Genomic DNA, 20,363 nt, shown 5'->3' with positions numbered 1-20,363 from the left:
TCTATCAAGGCCTGGGCAATTCCAGTCACTAGATACATGGGCTGGATTTAAGCAGAACAAAAAGCCCTGAATAGAAAGACCAAAAAAATAAGGACAATGAATCATATGCTTCATCTATACAGTGCAGTGGTGAAATCCAATTCTGTGAATATGGCTTGGTGGGCGTGGCAGGAGAAGAATACTGCAAAGTCTCCATTCCCTCCCCACTCCAGGGGGAAGGATATTGCAAAATCTCCATTCCCACCCCACTCTGGGGCCAGCCAGAGGTGGTGTTTGCCGGTTCTCCAAACTACTCAAAATTTCTGTTACCAGTTCTCTAGAACCTGTTGGATTTCAAGCCCTGATGCAGTGACACTACTTACCAAGGAAAATAATGGACATAGAATGTTGCAAGTATAACAGATAGTTGAAAAACTGTAAAGTGCATTGGAATAATATCTGAAGGACAATGAAGAAGATGCATTGAAGCTAGTACATCCTGGCCTACAAGAAAGAGCAAATGAAGAACAGAAAAGACATGGGGAAGACAAAGTATTGTGCAGTACATAAATAACATTAGCAAGCAATAGCAATAGCATTTAGACTTATAGCATATAGACTTATAGCATTTAGACTTATAGCATTTAGACATGTTATACTCTAGTATTTTACAGCACTCTCTGAGCAGTTTACAATGCCTGGGTCCTCATTTTACTGACTTTGAAAGGATAGAAGGCTGAATCAACCTTGATCCAGTCAGGATCAAGTCAGAACTCCTGGCAGAGCTGGCCTGCAATATTGCACTCTAACCACTATGCCACCATGCCATATAACAACAAGATTTGGCAATGGCAAAGATCAGGAAAGTTGAAAAAAGACAGAGGGGCTAATTCTGACTGCACAAGATCAAGCATTAAGAATAAATGCATACAAAGCCCGAATTGATGAGACAGTAATAGACAGCAAATGTTGCCCTGCAAAGAAACCAAAGAAACAGTGAGCCACCTAAGTTAGCTACTTCAAGACGATCACAGGGCATGACAAAGTAGCCACAATGCATTGGGATATCTGCAAGAAATATCATTTGCTTGTAAACAAGAACTGTGGGACCACAAATTAGAAAAGTAATGAAGAAATTAAAATGGTTCTAGGAGTTTAGAATTCAAACAGACACACCTGCCACATAATGCGCCAAGCTTAACTATTGTTGATAAGAAAGTCCAAAAAATCTCGATACTGGATGTTGCCAGTGTTGAGATAGCAAAACAGAAGAGAAAGAACTGGAGAAAATTACAAAATACAAAGACTTGCAAATAGAAATAGAAAGGGGATGGCAAAAGAAAGCAAAGATAGTACCAATAGAGACAGGGCCTTTGAGTGGCATCCCAAAACATCTGGAACACTATTTAAATACCACCAGCATTGAAAAAAATTAATATTGGTCAATTGCAAAAGGTGGTTTTACTTGGAATTTTACTTTACCTGCAATGATATTCTCAAATAATAACACTTGCCTATCCCAAGTCCTTGGGAAAGACTTGATAATTGGATAAAAATGCCAAATTCAGTCTAAATATACAGTTGAATATTTAATGGACCATAATAATATAATTACTATATGCATTTTCATTAATCTTGCTATGAAATGTTTTTGAAAGAGAAAGGCAAGGTCTAATACTGTATGTTCTTGCCAACACTGGTTTAAACTTGGCTTATGCATGTTGTCTCAAATGTTTGCCACTTAGCTGCACGTCCATGGAAATTGGCCCAGCAATTTCAGTGTTGAGAGGCAATATTTGCATGCTGATCTTTTAATGCAAGCACATATGATTAGTGACAGGCAGGACTGATGTATCCTTTTGTCCTACTAGGCAAAGAGATGGAGTGAGGCGTGGGTATGCAGATCAGTGGCCACAAAGACAGACACTTGCATATGAGGCTTTGGTATTGTTCCTATAATGTAAAGCAATCATATGTAGTTTGAAAAACATCCAGACATAGAGTTTTCTCCACTTCTAGTGATCATCTGGATGCCTCAACTATTGTAGGGCTATTTCTACTCTGAGAACTATCATTCCTCAGAATGTCTCCCATCTCTTAAAGAGATTTGTGGGAGGCCCATAAATTGCCACAGGCGTTTTGGCTGCTGGAAAGAGAAGAAAGTGATAACTATCAAATCCAATCTCTGCCCTGGTGGGAATACAACCTCTGAGTTCTCACGCTAACATTTCCTACTAAGCAGCCAAGTTTAGCTATTTGATTTTTTTTTAAATGTGACTCAACTGCCAAAAACTCATAGTGCAAAAGTCCTGAACTGAACTATTTTCAATTTCAAGAGGCTGAACATTGGATCCCTTCCCAACTGGTGGGAATTTTAAGTAACCACCTTCCTGTTGCAAGCTGCCCTCTGCTTTTGTCCATCTTCTTGGATGTGAGTCTTTTCGTAGGTAAAATGGCTGCTTTTTCTTTCTCATCAGCTAAGATAACAATGCAAGGGGAGGGGCAGTGAAGAGTGACAGGTTACTAGCAGTTGACTGAATTCTGTGCTCCCTTACTGGTTGGTTGGATGAAAGGAGAGTGCAAGTCAACCTTCCTTGCCTTTTCCTGCAATGGCTGCAGTCTGGTATACAGGCCATTGTCATATAGCTCTGGCAATGAGTATTATGATTGGGAATGGTGACACTGATCATGTGAAAGTCTGACTAGAAGATTGAATGGCACAAAAAGTAGTTCCCTAAAACTGATAGGAAACAGATGAAGCTCAGCTTATTTAAACGAATGTCACTGGTCGTCTTGTAAGGAAATTATTGCCTCTAAGCACTAGGGCCCCTGAAACATTAATTGAACTTTTATAAAATATAGACTTTCAAAATTACATTATATACTAAAAATATCTATGAGTACCAAAACTAGAATAAAAATGTGTATATAAATATTTGGCTAAAGGAACAACTGGATTATCCAAATTGTGAACATCATAATTTGCTTCTCCCACTCTTCCCCTCTTCTTTTGGATTTCTTAGACCATTTGTAAATTGCCAGAAAAAGTGTGGGGAATCTTGCAAAACATGGCTTGGAGCACTACTTCCTGGTTTTTCAAGGGATGGCAAAGATTCCTCTGAAAGATATTTGAAAAGACACAGAGACATAAGACACTTCTTTCTGACTGTCATCTGTGGAATTGGCACAAGAAACCACACAAATAAAATATACAAATACATAAACCACAGAAGCAAATAAATGACTCAATGCCTAATTCTAAAAGTTACTCTCTTGATATTTGACAAAGTTGCAAGTTCTTCTAAGGCACTGCATCATGTTGCTACCACATGATGTTTTGTGACATTTTTCCCTTTTGTGGAGTTGGGATGGGTGTTGCCTGCGCGTGATGCATCCATGGGCCGCCAGTATGTTACCCCTGTTCTAAGGCATGCTGATTAAACCTTGATGGTTCTTTTTCCTTACCTTTAAGATGATCCCCATTCCTTATTTATCATTTTGAGTCATTCTTTCTTTCTTCTCAGAATGTCTTCTTGAGTAAACTTTTGAAGGAAGTTAGCACCTACTCCTCTTCTAGAAAAATGAAATATTCTAGGAAATATTGAAAAGGAATAATATGTTTTCCTAGATGAGAAAAGGAGAAACATGTTCTAAAGACAAAGTAGCTTCCTGGAGCTAACTGCCCCCCCCTTCAGCTCCAGGGTGATGGGATTAAGACCTTCACCCTTAGGCAGTGAAGGGCTACCAAAATTTATTACCACACTTTGGGCGTGGCTTATGCATGACGCCCTGCATTTTCTTTCAACACCTTTCAGTGCATATTGGGTGCTCTGGGGTGGAGTTCCATTTTCGCTACCCCACTGCGGCTCCCCTCATCTGGGCAGTAGCCCACCCCTGCCCTTAGGACATGATAGGATTAGCTCTCTACCCATCTCACCACATAGCACCTGGGAAGATTGCATCAGCCAGCAAAGCTCAAGCAAACTTGGACTCAAGACAGCCTACAGAGTCTTGCAGAAAGCTTTAAAAATTACCATAGTTTGAGGGTTGAGTGTGGAGCTTAAATTGCAGGGGGATTTTTTGGGTCCCCAATATTAGCAATAATATCTTTTTGCTACTGAGAAACAATCTGCAAAATCTGTTTTGCAACCTCTCCAAAGTGCAAAGGGCAAACTAAAAAACAACTGAAAGCAGGAAGGAAATTTGAAGGACTGTTTTTCCCCCTTAAGTTTTTCTATCATTTTATGTTTTATTTACTATTATCTATTTCCTACATTAATTTTTTTATAAACAACTCAAGGCGGCAAACATATCTAATACTCCTTTCTCTTATTTTCCCTACAACAATTACCCTGTGAGGTGGGTTGGAAGACAGTGACTGGTTCAAGGTCATCCAATTAGCTTTCATGGCTAAGGTGGAACTAAAACTCATAGTCTCCTGGTTTCTAGCTTGGCGCCTTAACCGCTAGATCAAATTCGCTCTTTTAGCTAATCTTCTAAGCTGATTTGCTGGATCTTTACACACTTCAGAAGTATGGCTAATGTCTACTGGCAAGAGGACCCTTTGGGAATCTCCACAGGGTGATTTCATTCACTATGTTCTGTCTCATTAGTCCGAATCTCTAAGAATTACTGTATAATCTTGATTAGATAGGATGCGATTTCTATGCCACACTCTGATATCTGACCTGATGCTCACTCAGTAGGAAGTAATATGGGGAGAAATGCAAGAAAGACACAAGGTTGCAGCGAAAAGAAAATTATAAGTAAGCGACAAGAGATTTTTATCATGTGTAATTGAAAATGTTAGAAGCCTTCTTAGAAAATAAAAACAATTCATGATGTCTGCTCAGTAATTTGTTTAGAAAGATACTTACCTGAACAGGTAATGGGCAAAAAGGTAAGTTAGAAGGGCAAAGGCACTTGAAGTGGGGCTAGAACTCTGACATTTGTCTTTTGAGAAATGGGGATTTTGTGATCAATAACACTATGACGGTCACTGCTGACTTCTCAACATGTAAACCTCCTATGAACAAGGAAGAACAATCTCAAATATCACCTTTCTTACTTGAACAAGCTTTTTATGATTTGGAGGGCTGTTTAAATAGGTGGACTATGTATGTTAGTTTTTATGATTAATTTCCCTCCATTTTCCAAGTATGAACTAATTTAAAAGTCAGTATTTCATGACCAGAATGCACATTGCAAGAACAATTTTGCTAAGGAAGATAATAATGTATGTTTTTGTGGAGGTTTCCTACCTCTTTCTTTTTCTCATCTGGACTGTAAAAATAAAAAGTGTCTTAAGCCATTTGGTGGGAACTTCCTAAATGTGCTCTAAGAATTCTGAATGAATCCACCTGTCACCACTTCCCCCAATGTCTTAGATGAAGAGAATATGCTAATGAGTTTAGCTGGATCATGGAGGTGCAGGAAAGAAATAAGAGGTTCTCACATTTAAAGCTTTCACCATTAACTGGTCACCAATTTTTTAAAAGTGAACACATTTTGCAGACCTTTCACAGTCACATTGTGGAAGATTTCATTCATTTTTTCTTTAATGTGGATAGTAGGTCTGACTCTTCCATATTTATTCTGAAAAGAAAAGGCTTTTGCTGAACTTTTATGAAATACAGTACAAAAGTCATATATATTAATACTTGGTTATAGTACATACATAGAAAGTTATAATGAATCATATGAAATAAAATCTTGAAAAAGAAATTATGCAAAATGTCTTGCAAAGTAAATTATTACTATTACAAAAAAGTGCAAAACTATGTTCTTCAGATCCAGCTGATGCTTGTAAACAATTTGCCATTTGTTAGAGAGAAATATTTTCTGTCAAGCAAGCACAAAATTATGCTTAAAGCAATGATAGTTATGTATTATTAGTACATATTTTCCAGACAAAAAAATCAATTGTAATTATTTTATTTAACTGCAAAGGAAAGCTAATTTTAATTTTTAGGAACATCATAGGCACCTCCAAAATTATTTACATTAAAGCCAAATACAACTTATTTCAAAATGTTCCAGTATTGTGAACCCCATCCTTTCTGATAGGCTTGAAGTAGATCTACAGAAAAATATAAACTTTGCTTAGTAAAAATAATAGTGTTATTTTTTAGCATTTTAAACTCTTGAGCAAATCATTCTAAACTTTTTAAAAAAAAATTAAAAAAGGGATCAGTGTCTAAAGGGAATCGTAAGTGTAAGACAGTAAGGAAAGCAGGGGATCTCAATCTTTTAAGCTCTGACAGATTTCAGGGCGTTCTACCACATGCATTACCATCTGGCCATACTGGGCTTACCTGGACAGGCAGAGGGGATCATCCTAATTCATGTGACAAAAAGGTGTAAATGCCAATTATCTTCCCGCATAGAGTACAGCATGATTTCTTTTTACCATAATTCCAATCTGACATCCAGCTATGAACAAATGTCCATGCTTGATTAAGATACTCCAGGAACCTGTCTTAGGAATTTTTCCTTCTGTTAAAACTGGGCTTCTTTGGCACACATTTCGTTGAAATACGTTGCCCTTGTATTTTCAAGAAGTAAGCAAACTACCTCTTTCTTGTTCAGGCTTTTATATAACAAGGTTACAGATAGCAATCTGGAATGCTTTGTACAGTATGTTGCATCTCTCATGACTTTTTTTTTTTAGTGTTTATCTTTCATACCTGTTGTACATACTCCTGGTCAGTTGGAGGATGATGAAGAACTTGAGGACTCGGATACAGATAATGTTTATGAATTAGTGGTGGGCCTGGGGTTACAGGTAGTAAAACAGGTGGGAGGCCAGCCACAGGATGTTGCTATGAGTCCAGAATTTAGCGAGGAAGAATCAGACGTTCGCTGGGTCAATCCTAAATTCAGAAGGGTCCAAAAACGTAAGGAACAGGTGTTTGGAAGAAGATATTAAGGGGAGAAATGGGTTAAATACTGGAGTGATGTATTTGGTACGCCAGGGGGTCAGTGGGGAAGAAGGGTGCAGTTTCAATGTTGTAGGGCTAAAATGAAAGGTATTTCTGTTCAGCTCCCAAGCAAGCAAATGCATTCTCTGTTATTTTACAGTCATTTCTGCTGTTTTTGAATCATGCTGTGAGTACATAAATCTTGTTAAACGGAGAAGGCTGGGAGGAATGTATGAGGAATGCAAAAGATAACAGGAGGAAGAGGAATGTGCTAGTATGAACTGAATTTTGAATACGGAAGGGAAGAGAAATAAAGATGGAGTTTCTTTGTTTATGGAATATTGCATTTAGTAAGAGTTATTTCTAATAGTTAAAGTTCTACCAGAAACCAGAACAATACCCTGTAATTTTCTAGTCACACACATTGTGCTTTTTACACACAAGCTAAGCTGTTTGCAATTCCTCCTCATTCCTCCTCATTTCTGATAAACACAGGTATACGTATCAGTCAGTTGTCCCAAAGGTGCTTTTTTCAAAAGGCCACTGGGCTTTCCTTGCTTTTGCTTGAAGACGTTTCGCTTCTCATCCAGGAAGGTTCTTTGGTTCTGCAAAGCAAAAACAAAGAAAGTCCAGTGACCTTTTAAAAAAAAAGCACCGTTGGGACAATCATGGATGACTGAGAATTTCCGTAGACATACCAGTCTGTTGAGAATAAGATGTCATGTCTCTGATGAAGTCACAAGCATACTCTGTATTAAATCTGATCTCTTTCAGGAATTCAAGAATCCCTCCTTTAAATACTGTACTCCTATTTTTTTTGGGGGGGGGGGGGCTTTTCTCTTTCACATCTCAGCAGCTATTTTGTACTTTGGATTGAGGAGAGGGAGATCTTTATTTGCTTCTCAACAGCTGCTTCTGTTGCTGATACAAATAATGAGGCTCAATTTGGAGCAAATTAAAAAAAACCCATTGATTTCTTATTTGTTGTCTATTTGGGAGGAGTTATCTTTTAGTAACCATGGATATCTGTCAGACTGGGATTGGAACATTGGCACTTCATTTCACTGCACAGGCAAAGGGGCAGCAACTCCAAGGATTTTGCTGAGAGCTGCAGTACAAAGTCAGACCAAGAGAGGAAAGAAAGAAAGAGCAGAACAGGAAAGAACTACAGGCGCACACATCAGATCAAGGAAAGCAGGAACCTCTTTCTGATGCCTTAGAAGGGAATTCACATCTTGCGACAAGAGGTGCTCCAAATATTCTGTAATAGCAGCACGAGGACCAGTTGCAGTGCTGCCTGCAACATGGGTTTGACCAACAGCAGCAGTCTAGCTGTGTGTCAAGAACAGGACACTGAAATCTGGGCCCTTCCACCCTGCAACAAGTACCTCTGCCCACTGCTGCCCATGTGCATTCTCATCCCAGTGACAGCTGTTTGCTTGGTCTTGCTGGTGCTGGGTGTAAGTGGCAATGTCTTGACAGTGATCGTTACAAGCTGCTCCCAAGAGCTACACAACACTACCAGTTTATATCTGGGCAGTTTGGCTGTCTCTGACCTGTTGGTGCTCCTCCTGGGTCTACCCATGGATCTGTACCGTTTGTGGCACTCCCAGACATGGGTCCTGGGTCCTGTGCTCTGCCGTGTATGGCACTGGTCAAGCGAGGCGTGTGCCTACTGTTCCATCCTGCATCTGACAGCCCTGACAGCTGAGCGCTATCTGGCCATTTGCTTCCCACTCTGGGCTAAAGTCCTGGTGACCCAACAGCGGGTAAAAGTTATTCTCGTAGTGCTCTGGGCTGTGGCACTGCTTTCTGCTGCACCTTACCTATTCCTTATGGGAGTCCAACAGACTGGTAACATTTCCATTGATGGTGATTTCAGCCATGAATGTGGCCCTACTTTGTACGCCAGAGAGACAGGGCTGTTGGAGACAATGCTCTGGGTCACCACCAGCTACTTCATCCTCCCCTTCTTCTGTCTCTACACCCTCCATGGCTTGATTGCTAGAGAACTTCTGCGTGTTGGCAAAGTACATCTTGGTGTAGCTTCATACCGGAACCATCAGCAAACAGTGCGCATGTTGGGTAAGTAAGTGGAGGATATCTTAAAATGGGGGGAGGGAAACATTATACTAGTACTCCAGTGTTCTGTCCATCCCTTACCCTTATCAAAGAAACTCCCGCAGACCCATTATTCAGAAATAGGAATTTGCACCAAGACAAGTTCCTTGTATGTCCAATCACACTTTTCCAATAGAAACATAGAAGTCTGACGGCAGAAAAAGACCTCCTGGTCCATCTAGTCTGCCCTTATTCTATTTTCTGTATTTTATCTTAGGATGGATATATGTTTATCCCAGGCATGTTTAAATTCAGTTACTGTGGATTTATCTACCACGTCTGCTGGAAGTTTGTTCCAAGGATCTACTACTCTAATAAAGTTCTATTCTACTCTACTCTATTCTATTATTTGGATTCATAGCAGATTTCCATTGTTAGGGATTCTGTAGCAGAGGGTGACAATCTAAAACCTTCCCAATTTACTATACCACTTATTAGAGCTCCAGAACTTATGGAAACCCCAAAATCCTGATATATAATAAACAACTATGGAAATGCTCTGTAGAGTTCAAAAGTACTGAGTGAAGATGAACTAGTTCAAAGTATTATCCAGGGTTATCTTACAGAATGTCTAGCTAATCCTTCTTGCATCTAATGAATGTAAACAAGTAATCAAGGTTGCATAGCTGAGGGAGCATAGCCCAGGGATAAAGATGAACTCCTATCCTGAAGAAAACTTTGTTGCTCATACCCCAAATGCAGACTTCTGTGGGGATGTAACACTTCCTCAGAATCTTGGGACACAGAAAGCTTGGGGTTCATGGGAATATTTCAGTTTTCAAATTACAGGAGGTCCCAGACCCAATTCCATTGAACGAGAGAGAACTCATACCTTTGTCACTACAGTATTTACATATATGGAACTTGAGCATCGAGACCAAGCAAACATGCAGGTGATACTTTTAGTCTCATAAACAGCATCTTGATCTACGGCCTATGGCCAAAATCATTCTCATTGTTCTTCAGTATCACTCTTCTTTAGACAGTTCTGGATTCAATCTCTCAGTCATTCTCTGGGTTCTGTAAGCTTCATGGTTATATTTCTGTCTAAAGGATTTTCCTCCTCCCTCTCTGTAGCTCTATCTTAATGTGTGATTTACAGGTATGTCCAATTGCTTATATAGCCAGAAGTCAATACAAAATAGCTAGCAACTTTAAGCCCCTTATTTGTTTGTTTGTTTGTTTGCTTGCTTGCTTTATATGACCACCCATCCCACCCAAGTGATTCTGGCAACATGCAAGGATTAATTTACCCCCTCGCACACACACACTATATAATCCCTGGCAACCTAAGATAAAAACTGTTATGTCTTGAAAGAAATAAATGGAAAAAACGCTGATTGGTTAAAACGCGGTTTGACTTAAAAGAACCGCCAAAAATAAACTGCTGTCTGAAAATGTTCCCGCCTAAAAGAAATGTATAGGGCAACGGATTAGTCGTTGCCCTTGTTGGGAGTTGATTGTTGTGGAGAGCGTTTCCTATGACTAAGATGAATAAAGAAAACCTGTTGAATTGAATCAGTCTCCGAGCACTGATTTAACAAAAACAATAACCCCGCTATACAGAAAAAGCACATTGATAAGAACAGAACCGATCTAACCTTCTGACTTAAATGCTTGGGGAAACAGCCAGGTTTTCAATGCCCTGGCATTGAAAGGCTAACAGGATTGGGGTTATCCAAATTTTCAGGGAGATGCTGTTCAGAATGGACATTGCCACTGAAAGATAACAACTCTGAGGTGCAAAAGAGAACATTGTTTGATAGAAGAGACCCAAAACATGCGCTCTCTCTCCTAAATCTGGTAGCTGAGTAGAAACCATGGGAGAAAGGTGCTCCCACAAGTACTCTGGTCCTAAACTATGAAATGTTGTATAGGAAACAACTAGCATCTTGAATCACCCTATGCAAACCTAATGGCAGCAGTGTTCCCTCTAATTTTTTTTGGGGGGGGGGGCGGAAAAGTATAGTGTCTGAGCGGCAGTCCCTTCGGGACTGGGTGGCACAGAAATAATAAACAAACAAACAAACAAACAAACAAATAAAAAACCCACCCAGAGAATTTCAAAATAAAATACTGTACTGTGTGTCTATAACAGTGAGCTCATAATAGGGCAACTCTATCAATATCAAAATGCCGCTTAAATAGTTGAGCTAGTTTCAAACTAGATTTTGATTTTCTTTCTCTCTTCCTTACTCCCATTCTTTATTTTTTCTCTTTTCCTTCCTCTCTTTTTTCTATCTGTTTCTCTCTCTTCCTCTCTTCCTCTCTCTCTCCTTCCCTCTCACTCTTTCCCTCTCGGCTTCTGGGCAGGTTTGGAAAACTCTGAGTTGATGATGATTTTTAAGTGAGCGATTGCTCACTGCTCAGCTTAGAGGGAACTATGAATGGCAGGCAGTACAGCTTGCAGCATAGCAGTATTACATGAGATTGAAGAATAAAGAGTCAATGGTATATTAATTTTATCAAGGCACTTATTGCTGAATTCCTCAAATAATTCCTATTCAGATGAAGAGCTGTTGCTTTCTGACTTACCCTATGCATATTTCAAAGCAAGTGTGAGTATCAATCCACTCCAAAAGCTCCTAATCATGCCTTAGGCGTAGATGTACCAGGTCAACAGGTCATCTTATTTCCTTCTTTTCTCCCCTCCTACAGTTATCCTGGTTCTGGCATTCCTCATTTGCTGGTTGCCCTTCCATGTTGGCCGGATCATGTACATCCACCCAAAGACCACCAGGATGATGCTCTTCACTCAGTATTTCAATGTTTTTGCATTGCAGCTTTTCTACTTGAGTGCTACGATCAACCCAATCCTTTACAATCTTGTCTCAAAGAAATACAGGGCAGCATTGTACAAGTTGCTGGTAACCAAAAAGCGACCAGAAAGGGCTTCAACTATTACTAGAGAGACGGCAGGCTACCTGGAGATTACAGGATAATTTAAAAGTGAGATGATTCCTAGCACCCTTTCTTCCACTGCTTTCACTAATTGCTTTTTGGCAGATGTGTGAAATGAAGAGCAAATCATAGTTAATGCTTCCAGGCATAAGACTGGGCTAGTGCTGCTGAAACCAAATTATTACTAGGGCTATTTGGACACGCTCCTTCTTATGTATAGTATAATTGCCACCTGGTCTTTCCTGCAAACTAATGCTTGTAAACCAGTATTACAAGCCGCGCACTGATTGTGACTGGCAGCCAAGGGCTTCCCTATAGTTTGACAGCTCTGCACAAATGGCAGCTTGAGTTTAGCTACCGGTGAAGAAAACTGGCTTGAAGTCATTTAAAAGCTTTGTTAGCAATATCCAATTTTCAATTCTCTACCAGAGTTCTAGCAAAATAATTTTAAAAGATTCACCTGTAGCCTCTGGAGGGTTACTGTACTGTAGCTGGGACTAGAGATCTATGAGCTGGACAAAAAGCCTGATTATAAAAATAGAAGCCTATATTTTTGTTTAACCTATAGTATGTTTATAAATTAGACTAGGCAGTACTGTAATACTTTTGTAGCTAGATTTTCAGTTTGCCACAGCTCAGAAGACAAGACCCAATTAGCTGGACTAGATAGATTTAAACATGAGTTAATTGTTAAATTTATTTGATCACTTTTTCCTCCTTTTTTCTCCGCTTCTATTTTAAATCGTTGCATTAAAAATGAAGCAACTGATTCCATATTTAATAGAAAACTAGCAAACTCAGCTCAGATTTTTTTTCAATGCATGTGTTAGAATGGGAAACTGAAAGATAGGAATGTCTCATCCAATGTAATATTTCTTACCAAAATAGAAGATTATAAATTATTTAAAATGATAACAATGAATCTGAGTTTTCATTTAGATAAGCCAGGAAAAGAAATCAAGAAAATAAAATCAGCTTTGTACTAGCACGAAATTAGCACTAATTGAAAAGCATTATAGCATTAGTGCTGTTGCTTCTTCTCTTGTCAAGTGACCAGGTTTCCAATAATTGCAGACAATATAGAAATAGGTATTTTGCTTAAGGTAAGACTCAGTGGTAGGTTGTAAATAATTTTGCTACCGGTTTGTGCATGCAGGCACACATACACACACACACACAACGCTTCTGCACATGCGCAGAAGCATCTCAGGCGCTACCAGTTCTAAGAAACAGTCCTTACCCACCGCTGGTAAGACTATCATATGCATAACCATATAAAAGAATTTCCTTATATGATGTTTTCCTTTCCTATTTTTAATGTCATTGTCAAATTGAGAGAATATTTCTTAAGACAATTTTATCGGTAAAGGGTGCAAAAAATATTTGACTGTCTTTGGTAAATATCCCAAACTGGAAGATATTGAGAGGGAGGATCTTAAAAAAAAGTCATTATGATGCCTGTAAACTGAAGCAAATATTGCATACTATAATCCAATGGTAATTCATAGCTACATTGCCACAAAATACATTATTGTAAAAATAATATGAAATGTGATAAATTTGCTCAATCATTTTAATAAATACTCTTGGATGGGTTCAAATACCTTACCATACATCGAGCTTCTGCTTCTGTTGAATAAAGAAAATTGTGAAGTCTTGAGAAGATTTTCTTAGCAAGCGCTTTTTTTCTTAGACACTCAATGTTATTGAAAAATAGCTTTCCTTTGATTCAGCTGAAATATCCATTGAATTATAAATTTAGCTATTATGTCTTTGCTCATTTGCAATGACTGATAGTTAATTTGGAAATACAGTGATACCTTTACTTAAGAACTTAATTTGCTCTGTGACCAGGTTCTTAAGTAGAAACATTTGTAAGTAGAAGCAATTTTTCCCATAGGAATAAATGTAAAAGCAAATAATGCGTGCAAACCCATTAGGAAAGAAATAAAAGCTCGTAATTTGGGTGGGAAGAGGAGGAAGAAGAGGAGGAGGATAGTCACTGCTGAAGGAAGAAGGGGAGGGGAGGGGAATTTTAAAAAATCCAAAACTTTAAGGCTTAAAAAAAAAAGAGGGACTCTGAGGTGGCAAGGAGGAGCACGTGCCTCCCATGCACTGCGCCAGAGAGAGAAACCCAGGTGGGCGAGAGGGGGAACCTCCCGCTCCTTTGACCAAAAGGCGGCTGCTGCTGCTGCTACCTGCTGCCTTTTCCTTCCCATGCTGAAGGGCTCCCCTCTCATCTTGCTCACTCGCTTTGTAGTCGGCACCTTTCCTACACTGTGGTGACTCCTCGATTTGGCTGAAGCCGAGTTGATCCAGCCAGGGTGAAGCGCCCCCTTTTGCCTTTTCTCACCCAGATGCTCCGGGAGGCAACCTCGCGCCGGGTGTATGGGAGGCAGTGCGAGGGAGTTACCACAGCAAAGTGGTTTATTCCCTCTCCAAGTGCCCAGAGAAAGGAAAATACTTCATTTGCTCTGGACTGCCAAAGCTTCCTTAAGCGCCACTGAAAGGCTCCTCTGGCAGCCCAGAAAAGCCCGAGATGGCCGGGATTAAAGGGGGAATGGCAGGAAACTGGCCAGGCCTTCGTGCCGCTCTCAAATTTCCTGGGAAATTTTTCCGGGCTCGGGTTCTTAAGTAGAAAATGGTTCTTAAGAAGAGGCAAAAAAATCTTGAACACCTGGTTCTTATCTAGAAAAGTTCCTAAGTAGAGGCTTTCTTAGGTAGAGGTACCACTGTAATACTAAGCTTAGTCTTTACAAAAGCATTTTGGTTACCATACAGCTCTTCAACAATCAGATTAGCACCACCAATATTTCTATTTGTGATATTGACTCTGTAGCGTAATATCTACAAGCACAAAAATGAGTAGTATGAACAAAGCATAAAAAGGAATAAGTTAAGATCCAGATCCAGTCAAAATTAAAATAGAGTAACTGAAATCAAAGGATTTGGATTAGCCATGCACAAGATCCACTGATTTTAAGTCTGGATCAGTCCCATATTTTTGTAGCTAATAAAATTCTTCAAGTAATATAAAGCTAATTCTAGTTTCAGCTAAGAAAATGTGATGACTTAAAGCAGGCTCTCTCCTGCTGGAAAGAAACATTCAGAATTATTAACATAGGTTATATTTGTATATTATTTCTGAATTTGTAATCATATTAAAAACTAATTTTAATAATGTATTAAAGTGGAATATATGAAATAACAGTATAAAATGTGCCTGTTTGTTTCAACATACTGTAGTAGCCAACAAATATACGTGTATATGTTGATATATTCATTGTTTCAAATCTCTATCTATTCTTCGTATAAATGTAAGACTGACCTACAAGGTTAACAAGATATTCAAAATCCAATATAAAATTTAAAAAGCAGGATGTTTTTTTAAATTGCTATTATTCTATGCCTTAACCTGTCATCGCAAATGAATTTGGAGTGAGGCATGCTATTTGCCCTAAAGAAACCGTGCTTAATATTTTCTTCAAATAGACTTATCTAGACAGCTAACAGCCAGTGTTATTTGGCTACTTTGCTCAAAAAAAATCAAATCCATTGCTTCTGTGTACATTTCAACAAGTTGCTCAATACAACAAATATGTTGCTCTGTGTTTCAAAGCTTGTCTAGTTTCCTGCCAGCTGGTCTGCTTTTGTAATTGGTCAAAATACTTGAAGGGATTAAAGCTCACAAGCTATTTGTCATTTCCTTAACTAGTTTGCTCATTACTCCTGTCCAAAGTGTACTATTTCTTTGTTCATATTTTATTATTTCCATGGTCTTGTCTAAAAGAAAAATCTCCAGAAAGAAATATATACAGTATATGGTACAGATGTTTTAAAGTGACAGTAAATAAAATGTTACATCTTCCACTGTGTTTCCCTGAAAACAAGACATGTCCCCATAATAAGGCCAATTAGCCTTTTCAGCACATGAGCTGAAATAAGCCCCTCCCTCCAAAAATAACCACCCACCCCCAACTACTTTCCAGGGAAAGCGGGGGGACATGACGGGATATGATTTTTTTGCGGTGGGCACTCTTTTGGCCTGGAGACCAAGAGCGAGAGCAAGTGAGAAGCAGATGCGCGCACAACCCGCAAGAATAGCTTGGCTCCTCTGGACTCTGCCTACATCAACTTGAAACGCACTCTTGCCTGTGAGGAAGATAAAGCGTGCATTGATCCCTGCCTCGCCACCTCCTCACAGGCAGGAGCGCGTTTCAAAACACTGCCAGAGGTGTGTGCCTCTCTTTCTTTCTCTCTCTCTCTCTCTCTCTCTGCCCCAACTCCGGCTCTCAAGCAAAGTGGGAGGGAGAAGAAATTCTTATGGGCTGCCTGCGGCAAAGCACCTGTCTTTCCTCTTTTCTTCCCCCTTCTCTTGGCAGGAACCTTTTGGTTGCATGCTACACACAAGAAATCTTACTCTCTTCCAAAGTCCACCAGAAATGAGTCATCATGAGACTCATCGCACCTATGCAGCCCCTTGGAGCAAAAGGGGGAAAAGATTTATTGCATTCAGCGTGCAGCCAAACGGTTCCTTCTCCTGCTGCTGTGATGCACTCTTCCTGCCAAGAGAGAGAGAGCGGGGTACATTTGGAAGAGGCAAGGAAGAGCGTGCTTGGCTGCTTCTGCCACTGAGCCTGGCTAGGATTTTGGCTGTCAGCTCGGCTTCCTGAGGTAGCCCATTAGTGTCTTCCCCTTCCTGTTTCACCCGAGAGCTGGAGGCAGGGGAGGATCAGGGGACACAACACTGATGAACACGACGTAGCTACAAGTCCTGGGTAGGACATGTGTCTCGCAACCCACCCTGCCACGCCTGAATTGCCAGGTCCAAATTGCGCCCCACTGTGAGACACACATCCTACCTGACACTTGTAGCTCCGTCATGTTTCTCGGCGTTGTGTTCAGAGAAGCCCATTGTAAAAGAAAACTTCTCGCGAATTCGAGACATTTGACTGAACTCGTGGGTTTTCTTTTGCAATGGGTTTCTCTATACACAAGTTCATCAAGAAATGACAGCAGCAAAAGTGAAGCAAAGTCTGAAGGAAAAGGCGCACAGACAGCATATACAAAGTGTCCCCAAACCCTCCCAATTTCTCCCCCCGGCATCCACCCACTCCCCTCTGTCCATAGGTGTCAGGTGCGTGCGTTGCCGTTAAGTGCCACACATCTGGAATGCAATAGCTGTTGACCTTGAGTTGTTGATAAGCAGGTCTGCTCTGCATAGCTGTACCAGGCAGAGGATGGTGATGCTAACACCCCACCCCACCCTTGAATGCACTTCCCTCTCCCAATTCTCCCCCAGCTTCCTCCTCTCCTCCTCCCATTTCTCATGGAAGCTGATGCAAGCAGGAGATGAAGAAGAAATGCAGAGGCTGACAGCCAGTTTGGTCTGGTGATACTGGCCTTAGCAATGAATACTGGCAGGTCCAGTCAGTCTCTCATCCCAACACACTTCGCAAGGTTGTTGTTGTGAGGAAAATAGGAGACTGAAGAAATGTATATTTTTTCTGCCTTGAGTTACTTCTAAAGTAATAAAGACGGGATAAAAATCTAATTCATAAAATAAAATATAAAAAAAATAAAGACACTCAAATGCTGCATTGTGCTTGCAATTACGAAAACCAGAATGACATAAGTCACAGTTGGCCTTCGAAGAAGCAGGAAAAGTATTGATGCATTTGAACTTGGTGTATACAGTGTACAACCAAGCAAACAATCTAATGGGTCATCAAACAAATCAACCCAGAATTCTCATTTGTGGCATAAATGACCAGATGACCAGACAAATTATCCTATTTGGACACACTATGCAAAGATCCAGCTCTCTGGAAAAGGCTTTAATGTTGGGAAAGGTAGAAGGAAAGAGAGGAAGAGGTCAGTTACAGTGGCGATGAGTGTATCATTGGGAGATTTGAGGATAGATCATCATGGAGAATATATTTCTATGTGGTTGCTAAGAATTGAAAATGAATTGATGGCACATAATCATCACCACTCTATGTAGATGTTGAGCAGGATCTGCATAGTATTTCATTTCTCTCCCAACTTGATATTTCCCATCTCTTGCCCCGGCCATGGCACCTATCTAAATGATGCCAAAGAAGATATTATTTGGGAATATGAAGGGGTCTGAACAAGTGGTAAAATCCAATGTTTACTATCGGTTCTGTGGGCATGGCATGGCTTGGTGGGTGTGGCAATGGAAGGATATTGCAAAATTTCCATTCCCACCCCACTCTGGGGCCAGCCAGAGGTGGTATCGGCTGGTTCTCCAAATTATTCAAAATTCCCACTTCTCTAGAGCCTGTCAAAACTTGCTGGATTTCATCCCTGGTATGAACACTGCACCACTTTAAAACCACCATGCCTTTTTAAAAGTCTTCTGTAAAAAGACTGATAAAATTTGTGGTTCAGTTGCCTTACTAATGCAGCCCTATGTTTAATGTGACTAATTTTAACATCTTTCCCCTATCTGATGACTAGACTATAGTCCACAAAAGCTTTGGCCATAGTCCTTTTTTGGGGGAGTCCCCTGGTATTTCTGATAATATAACTAAAACTACACAAATGCCCATCAAGTCTTCTTTTAGTTTCATTAAATGGTGTGGCGGGGGGCATTATCATGCCACCTGATCACATTCACTCCGCTGCAAGGTCTGCTTTTATTATTAATGTGCAATACAAATGTTGATGCTAATATAAGAGAGAATTTCAGCCAATTATCACAGTGGCTCAATGAATAGCAAACATTCAAGAATCCACTGTATTTCTGGAAAATTTGGAAATATGTTCATAATTTCTGGCAGGATTCTTCTGGAGCTGTAAATCAACCCAGGGTGCCTTGCAAGTGACCTACTTCAGAAAGCAATCAATTCACACAACAGGGAAACACAGTAACCTGAAACTACATAAATAGGTTAGTGAGATTGCCATATATTATACTGTAACTGCTGAGACACTTTTTAAATTTCTGAACTATATTTACTTATTAAAAAAACTTTAAGACCAAGATGATAGCTTCAAAGCACAATCGGAACTCCTCAAAGTCCAAGATAGTCTTTGTTATCAACTCTCAAATATATTAATATATATGAAGACCAAATTGTCACAGGACATTTTTTTCCCTTATTACATTAATATTGCATAGCTGGTACTTAGTTTGGTCAATTTAAAAATGTTACTCATGTCCTTGTCTGACTTTCCTTGATAAAAATGCCTAATATTTCTATAGAAACAGGTCCCAAACATCTTGTAAATCCAAATTACTTTCACAAATCTATTTAGATATAATATTGTCACTTTCAGAAAAATTGAAAGAACTATTCATTATCATGGTAAGGTTCTTATCTTTACATTAATGAGAGCAGTGGGGGACTGATAGCATTCTCTCCATCAGTATTTATTCTTGGCTGGCTACAATAGATTCAGTCACTGCCCTGTGTAAGGTAGTTTATTCTTTGAGTATCTGGGGAAACACTCAAATGCTTATCTGATTACTGGAAATCAATAAGCTCCAGGGACATCATGATAACCCAAGAATAGGAGGGGAAATTGTGGATTGATGTATCCCTTGGTACCTCCTTCCCCTCACTAATCACGTCAGGCTCATGACAGAATTTAGGTGATAAGAATACTCAAATATTGTGGCTTAAAAGCATATGTATCATGTTTTCTGATAAGCCATATTAAACAAAACACAGGAAGAAATAAATAATAAGCTAAAAATAATAAAGACTTATTTACATGAAATGATAAGAATATCTAGCAAATTAAGTTATCATTATTAGATTTTTATGCCACCTTTCAAATACAGTACTTCGATCAACTCAAGGCAGTGAACAGACCTAATATTCCTGATACCTATTTTCCCCTGAACAACAACCCTGTAAGGTGGGTTGAACTGAGGAAAAGTGACAGGCCCAAATTCACAAAACTGGTTTTCATGGCCTAGAACTTTCTATCTCCTGGTACTGCACAAGATGTCTTCCTGACAGTAAACTGGGCAAGCCTCACCAATATGGGATTCACAATCCGTCTTTTCCTTTCATCATGTTAAGGCAGCTATCTTCAGGAAATCACTGAAGAACAAAGCTTTCTTACCTCCTGTGTATAAAGGCTTTTTTAAAAAAAAAAAGATATATTGCTATCTCTTACCGTAGTGGGATTTATCAATAAATGCCCCATCAATCAAAATCCCATCAATACTTTGAGAATATTTACCTTTCCGTCAACCTAAATCTAAATTGGTCTGGGTATAAAACTACACAAGGATCATACAGGCACTGTACAAGCACTGACTAACTCTATTATCAAAATTCACCATAAATCATAAATTCTTCTGCTTACAACTACAATGCATTTCTCCCCCACCTTTTTTCCCCAGGATTACTTCATCAAAACACCCAGCCCGGGGCTTCAAGTCACACAATTCTCAAATTTCGA

The 20,363-nt window shown here is 39.6% G+C and overlaps 1 protein-coding gene across 1 annotated transcript; it reads left to right on the top strand.

The window, feature by feature from the left end:
• The first annotated feature begins 8,203 nt into the window (after nt 1-8,203).
• On the top strand, nt 8,204-11,962 carry MLNR (motilin receptor). The gene is made up of 2 exons (XM_070735447.1): nt 8,204-8,984; nt 11,679-11,962. Exons 1-2 carry the CDS (start codon nt 8,204-8,206, stop codon nt 11,960-11,962), a joined length of 1,065 nt encoding a protein of 354 aa, XP_070591548.1.
• The last annotated feature ends 8,401 nt before the right edge of the window (nt 11,963-20,363 follow it).

The sequence above is a fragment of the Erythrolamprus reginae genome, chromosome 1 (genome assembly GCF_031021105.1).
Source record: "Erythrolamprus reginae isolate rEryReg1 chromosome 1, rEryReg1.hap1, whole genome shotgun sequence".
In the NCBI taxonomy this organism is placed as follows: domain Eukaryota; kingdom Metazoa; phylum Chordata; class Lepidosauria; order Squamata; family Dipsadidae; genus Erythrolamprus; species Erythrolamprus reginae.
Note: the sequence above shows the minus strand (reverse complement) of the source record. Positions and strands in the feature narration are given on the sequence as shown.